A 7,098-nucleotide genomic window follows, 5' to 3' on the forward strand; every position below is an offset into this window, starting at 1 on the left:
AAAAGAAAAGAATGAGAAAACAAAAGAAAAGGGAGAGGAAGAATAAAAAGTTAGAAGAAGAGTAAAAAAAGAAAAAATAAGAAGAATGTCATGAGAAGAAACTATACAAAAGAAGAAAAGGAACGTAAAAAATAACAAAGAAGAAGAAGATTAAAACCTATTTCTTAGATCATTTATTAGTGTAGTAGCCACAGTTTTAAGGACAAATTTTAATTCTTCTTCTTCATTCTCTTTTTCTTCCTCTTCTTCTTTTTCTTCCTCTTTTTCTTTCAGTTTTTTCTTCAACCTCTTTTTCCTCTTCTTCTTCTGCTTATTCTTTATGTTTTTCTTCTTCCTCTTCCTCTTCTTCTTCTTCTGTCTTCTTATAAGAAGAATATAAGAAGACAAAACGAGAAGAAAGAAGAACAACAAAAACAAGAAAAAAGAACAAGCACAAGAATTAGAGGAAGAAGAAGAAAAAGAATAAGAAAAGGAAGAAGACAAGAGAAGAAAAAAAAAGATGTCAGGAGAAGAAGACAAAAGGAGAAAACAAATGAAAAAGAAAAGAAAAGGGAGAGGAAGAATAAAAAGTTAGAAGAAGAATAAGAAGAAAAGAAAAAATAAGAAGAATGTCATGAGAAGAAGAATACAAAAGAAGAAAAATGTAAGGATTGAAATGTACAAAGAAACTATAAAAATAATAAAAAATCATTTACCTAAATAGTTGGATTATTGGAGAAGTACATACTCTCTGCAGTTTTTTATTTTTTTATTCCTCTTGCATAATAATCCTTCACACTCTTCTTATTTGCATAATTTGAAATAAGATTTAAAATTTTAAATAGATAATTTCAAACAAAATTTTAAATTGTATAATTTAAAATAAGATTACATAATCTAACATATCTTTCAAAATAATTAGTAAATGTTTTGAATTACGTATTTATCTTTCAAAATAATCAGAAAATGTTTTGAATTATATATTTTAAAATATAGTTTTGTATTAATTATGAGGGAACATGTTAGTAATTTTATTTGAAAAATTTATGGGGTGCAAAAAGAAAAATCTTGCACTTTTTTTAGCAATCTCATCTCCTCTCTCATTCTCTACATTCAACGTGCATACATGAGATTCAAGAAAATGTATTAAAACAAAAAAGGCATGGAAAAAGTATAAAATTAGAGTATTGAATTTCGAAAATAACAAAATAAAATATGAATATAGAATTGTTTTTCAATTGTCCAACCCATAAAAGGTGGTTTTGATTAAAGAGACCTCCATAGTATAGGGGTAGAGTTAGTAATTTCATTTGGGCTATATTACAAATAAAATACATAATAAAATCTTTGTTCACACCCTCTTTAATATTCACCACTCCCCTATTTTAAACTTTTTGAAATATCCAAACTAGTACTGCTCCTTCTTACATTCACCTTCCTCACCACTACTCTAATATTTTTTTTTCCCTAAAATTCAACTTGCTCTTTTTTTATTTTCTTCATATCTTACCTTTCCTAAAAAAGCTAGTTATGTATTATAATTAACTTTTATTCAAGTTAGCTGAGTCATGTTTAGATCATTCAAACCTGCATCCTGAAGCAACCTGGAGAATTATCAATATAATCACAATGAGAAGTCATAAATGAATATAAATGACACGAATGTCAGACCAGTTCTTCTGTCACCAATTTTTAACTTGACAGGACTCAATTTGCCAAAATGTTCATTATTTGTATTTGTTTGACTTTCTGTCAGAACGGAAATGTGAAGACTGAGAACAGAAGGAACAATGAATACATGTAAATTGTTTTAAACAATTTTGTTTCCTAAACTAGGTGATTCAGTTTTTATACTGTCTTTAGTTTCTCTTTTCTGTGATTAGATTAGTGAAAGTTATGTGGACAACACCCTTAAAATTGCAAGCTTTCTGGCCAGAAAAGTATGAACAAAATAATTGTTTTTTTCATAATTTTCACACTCCTGTGTACAACAATTGAAAAATTTGAACAAAGAGATCATTATCAAACACTCACAGTATGGGTGGTATACAACCAGGTAATAATTAAGAGCTTCTAAAATCTTCATTTCCATTTCAAGTATGTCCTTCATTTCATATCTATTCTTCTCATCAGCATCTGCATAAAAAGTCTGTGGTTTCAGCATAGAAAGGAAATCTAGTATCGAGACAACTTTGAAAACAAATTACTCACTTTAAGTTCAGAAGTCAACATGAAGAAAAATAAAATTATAGGTTAACATCTTACACAATTCTTTTATGTAAAATACAAGAAGCCGAGCTTGCACTGTGCTTTCTTCTGCTTTTGATGCCAGGTACAAGCATGTTGGAGCTACCAAGCGTGGATCATATTCTGCCATACTCTTCCTTAAAATGACAAAAAGTGAAGATTGTCAACAGTTGACACTTAGTGAGGGTATTAAGCACATACTACTACTTTCAGGTCAGAAGAAGATGGCGTTATGAATAAGAAAACAGCCTGGACATTAAAACAATGCAAGCACATAAATTCGGAAGCTATTAAGAGAAAATAAAAAATATTAGAATCAGCAATGGCAACAAGTTAGCTACTGCTAAAAACATAGTTTTTTCAGTAAAAGCAACCAAGAAACAAAACAAATTTTATAACATTAAACAAAAAAATGTGCAGAAGATGGAATCACTTACTCTTTTATTTTTCTCTTCTGTTTGTTCCCCTTATTGTATATAAATGAATTGGATATTAGAGATGAATTTTCTACTTCTGTAATAAAGGTCAACTTGTTACTTGTCCAATTTCAAAACTGAAATACATAGCAGTTGTCTTCTAAAGTGGTATCACTATTGGTTGAGTAGACTCCTAAATTCTAATAGAGCTCTTCTACATGTTCATATACACTTATGAATGGCAAAAGGCAAGGAAGCATCATTACTTATGGGAATATGGGTGTTATATATCCTTTTCAAATGTAAATGATCATCACTAAAAGTCTAGTCTGTTACATCAAAAATTGATCAAACAAAGTCATAGAGACTTATGAAATTACAAATGTATTCCATGGATCAATATCGTATATATGCCAATTTTGCATAAAAAGTAACTTTCAATAAACATAAATAAATGCATACTAAACTAATACATTAGAAAAGAAATTCATCAAGGACATAGTAAATTAACTATAGATATGCAGCATAGCATTTGGGAGTGGTTATGGATCTCTATTTCCTAAGCCATGGTTCTGCAGAATCTCTAGAAAGTGGGTGTATAAAGTACATGCATAAACCTACATCACAGACAAGCCAGACATCTATAGATATATCACCTTGATCAGAAAGAGAAGATGGGAGGTTTAGTAATGACATAATGGCTGACTTATCCTAATTTTCAGTTTATTTTAAAATTTCTTATGTTAATTGTGCATTCAAAACTGTTGTAACTCCCATCTCATACAATCTTGAAGGTCGTGTCTTGCTTATTGGAGAATCAAAATGCAGGCAAACTAAACAAGGCTAGAAAAAGAATCAACACGATACATATACTTCATATTCTGCTTGTCCATGGGGCTTTTGGCCTCAAGAAGTGTGGCAATTCCTTTTTCTCCCCTTCATGCATTGCAGACTAAGCATAGACCTTTAAGCCAGAAAGATCAAACCAATATACGAATCTTTCTCTGGTAATACAATATACTTTTCACTTTATACTTCTCCCCCCACCCTTACCACATTAAAACGTAACCAATTATAAACATAAAAGAAATGATTTGTGCATATTCAAGAAATACAGTTCACACCTCAGCCTCACTTTTACTTTTGCCAATTTCAAAATATCTGCTCAAGCAAGAAAGGAAAAAGAAGAAATTCAGCACAGATAAATAACAAAAATCAAATCCCTCTATAGTCAACGAAGGATATCAATAACGATAACCCTAATTATTCATCTTTCAAAATATTTTATATACAACAGCATGCCAAAAAAAAATCCATAAAACCATCATAAGAAATTCCGTCTGAAAACAATCCCTGGCACACAAAACTAAGGATGACAGCAGCAACTACAAATTCAGAACGCACACCACATCAACAAGTAAAAGAATGATAATCATAAGCAATAGCCAGAAACAAAAGGTTAGAGAACAAAACAGTGCTGGGGCAAAAGGGGAATAAATACATGTATGATAGAGATTGAAGAAAGACATAAAAAAAGAAATCATACAATCTGCCATGTGCATCTTAATGAGCATAAAATCCTCCAGTGTGACACCATTTTCCTTGTCTAGTGCATTCACCATATCCACATCTTCCTGTTCCAGAAGATGCTTGCTGCAAGGTTCAGAATCCCAAGAATCCCAAATTACACACAGATGCACACAAAGAGAGAAAGAAGGAATCTTGGGAGAGATGAAACATACTGATGAGATTATGTCCAGAAATTGGCAGCCATGTTTCTTCAGAGATGAGCGAAATTGAGCCAAAGAGAAACCAGAAAACGGTGGACAATCACAGTGCAACTGCAGAGTGAACCAAACCCATTTAGAAGAGGAACCCATTAAAAATTGATCCAATTTCAACCAAGGATGAAAAACAAACCAGAATTGCACAAAACAAAAAGGGTGAACATAAAAAGACAACGCGGATGGCACTTACGTTATGAAGGAAACATAAGAACAGGTGTAACAAAAAGAAAAACACAAGAACAGGGTTAATGGAAAAACCGCGACTTACCGCCAAAAATAACAGTTGAAATTATCTTTTAGAATTTTCAATTCAAAATACATTTTCTGAATCTGTAAATATTTATAAAATATATAAAATGTATCTTTTATTTCAGTATACGTATAAAATAAAAAATATAATTACTTTGAAATATGATTTAAAATTTAAAATATTTGAAATTGAAATTGTATAATTTAAAATATCTTTCAAAATACAGAAAATATTTTGAATAATAATCAGAAAATGTTTGAATTATGTATTTCAAAATACAGTTTTAAATTAATTATGTTAGTAATTTTATATGAAAAAATTATGTGGTGCAGAAAGAAAAATCTCATCCTCTTTCTCTCATTCTTTACATTCAAAGTAAATACATGAGATCCAAGAAAAAGTAAAAAACAAAAAGGGCATGAATTAGGGGGTGCAGAAAGAAAATCTTGCAATTTTTTTAACAATCTCATTCTCCCTCTCTCATTTATGGAAAAAAAAAACAAAATTTAGAATATTGAATTTCGAAAGTGTTAAAATAAAATATAAATATAGAATTTTTTTTCAATTGCATAATGCAGAGTGATTTTGATTAAAGAGAGTACCTTGAAAAGTACAAGATGGGGGATTTCACACTCTTCTTCCTAGTGTTATTCACATATCATTCTTCTGCATTTATAAAATTATTGAAATGGGCTTCTCATGTCCCTTGCATAATAGGTAATTTTAAATTTAGATGTTTTCAAATAGAGTTTTTTTAAAAAAATAATTTGGATTTTAAAAAACCGTTAAAATTATAAATTTGAATCAATTTATTGATTATGGACTTATTTTTCCTCCATCCTTACACCCACGATTTTTAATTTTTTGCTTATAGTATCTGGGTACCGTTACTAATCATGGTGGTTCATTTAGTAATTTTATTTGGACTATTTCGAATCAAATAACTAATCAAAACTAATCGGATTCAAAAATAATAATTGAAAACCAACATAAACTATGAAAATTAATAAGATAAATGGTTTTGGATTTTGTAGGTCAAGTTATTCAGATCAATTTATAATTTTAGTCCAAACCAAATCAATCAAACCACAAATATATATATATATATATGTTAGTAAGTTTTTCATAGGGAAAATATATATCACATTTTTAGGAACATAGCATCATGATGAAATTGGATGGTTGAAGTTTCCCAATTATAACATATTTATTATCAATAAGTAAAACATATACTTTTCTTATATTATTTTTTCATTGTATTTTAATACGTAGAAGCATAATTTTGGAAAAATATGACAAATTTAAAAAATATTGAAGCCATACATGCATGAATCCTTCAATGGAGCATGCTAAGGTACTAATTTATTTTTGAGAATAAGTTAAACTTGAAATTTATTTTCTAAGATAATATTATATTCTAGTAAAATTATAGACGTATCAATGTTATTATTATCGAAGTTTCCTTTATTTTTATGATAAATGTTTCGTGTAGGAGAGAGTATTAAACATCTTATATCATCTAAAAATATTATCAAATAATATTAAGATATTATGCAAATTAAGTATAATGTCTATTTTATTAAGTGTTTCCAGTAAAACCATTAATAACTGATTGATATTTAGTATTAATTTGTGTTTTAATTATTTTTTATTGGTTCACTTAAATACACTTAAATGTTTATTTTTTTAGATAAACATAATACTTATAATTTTTATTTTTTATTTTTTTATCGATAATAATAAATAAATAAATATGAACCACTTTAAGAGTGGTTCAACCCTTATACATAATGATAACCTTAACCACACCCAGTACCAAGTATGGCTATATAAGACACTTCTAACTTAACCCAGAGAAAGACACCTGACATATTAAGTAAACATCTCATAAGATCATCCTAATACAAACCATAGGATCTAAGCATCAATTAGAAAAAGAAAAAAACGTAGACAGGCATAATATTTATAATATCCATTGATTTTAGAAATTGTATCTGTATGGATGACGGAGCCTAGGTAATATTTATCCACTGATACACAATTCATTGTTGTCTTGGTAGTTTTCTAATCCTCCGAAGCTTTTCTTCTCGTTATGTGCGTGCTCCGTCGGTCAGGTACCTGCGATTGCACTCCGACACTCAAGTCTGTGCTCCTATTTTAGTTTGTTCTCTCAGGATATGAAAAACGTACATTTTCCTCCTTAAGAAGTCTTGTTTATAGGTTGACTTGAGTCTCTCATTGTGTGGGTCAGATAATCAGTTCACCAAAACGTGTGTAGTGATTCTCAAATCATGTATAGTGATTCCCTGATATTTTGGGGTACCTTTTGACTTATTCAACTTTAATTACAAGTGATTCTGCGAACTTGTTATAGTGTGAATATCGCTTTACTCGATGGTTGGGTGTCCTACCGGCACAG

At 29.5% G+C, this 7,098-nt stretch overlaps 1 protein-coding gene across 7 annotated transcripts; it reads right to left on the reverse strand.

The window, feature by feature from the left end:
• Nucleotides 1–1,195: 1,195 nt before the first annotated feature.
• LOC137834953 (cyclin-C1-2-like) lies at nucleotides 1,196–4,680 on the reverse strand. 7 transcript variants are annotated; one of them, XM_068643218.1, is made up of 6 exons: nucleotides 4,385–4,556; nucleotides 4,189–4,295; nucleotides 3,767–3,803; nucleotides 2,245–2,363; nucleotides 2,014–2,115; nucleotides 1,196–1,583 (listed from the first exon to the last, which is right to left on the reverse strand). In XM_068643218.1, the coding sequence occupies exons 2-6, from the start codon at nucleotides 4,262–4,264 to the stop codon at nucleotides 1,561–1,563; spliced, it is 357 nt and encodes a 118-aa protein (XP_068499319.1). In that variant the 5' UTR covers nucleotides 4,265–4,295; nucleotides 4,385–4,556; the 3' UTR covers nucleotides 1,196–1,560. The 7 variants fall into 7 exon arrangements, 4 of the variants coding, with proteins under 4 accessions (XP_068499319.1, XP_068499318.1, XP_068499317.1 ...); XM_068643217.1 differs by lacking the exon at nucleotides 1,196–1,583 and adding an exon at nucleotides 4,620–4,680 and having other exon boundaries at nucleotides 1,631–2,115; nucleotides 4,385–4,483; XM_068643216.1 differs by lacking the exon at nucleotides 1,196–1,583 and adding an exon at nucleotides 4,563–4,615 and having other exon boundaries at nucleotides 1,631–2,115; nucleotides 4,385–4,483.
• Between the last annotated feature and the right edge of the window lie 2,418 nt (nucleotides 4,681–7,098).

The sequence above is a fragment of the Phaseolus vulgaris genome, chromosome 5 (assembly GCF_000499845.2).
Source record: "Phaseolus vulgaris cultivar G19833 chromosome 5, P. vulgaris v2.0, whole genome shotgun sequence".
NCBI lineage: Eukaryota > Viridiplantae > Streptophyta > Magnoliopsida > Fabales > Fabaceae > Phaseolus > Phaseolus vulgaris.

Excerpts from the sequence above, each read along its gene's own strand:
- LOC137834953 (XM_068643217.1), bottom strand. The coding sequence starts at position 4,264 with ATGGTGAATGCACTAGACAAGGAAAATGGTGTCACACTGGAGGATTTT. Across the intron at positions 2,364-3,766 it reads AAAGTAAAAGTGAGGCTGAG|GAAGAGTATGGCAGAATATG; the intron begins GTGTGAACTGTA and ends TGTCATTTTAAG. Across the intron at positions 2,116-2,244 it reads ATTTTACATAAAAGAATTGT|ATGCTGATGAGAAGAATAGA; the intron begins GTAAGATGTTAA and ends CTTTTTATGCAG.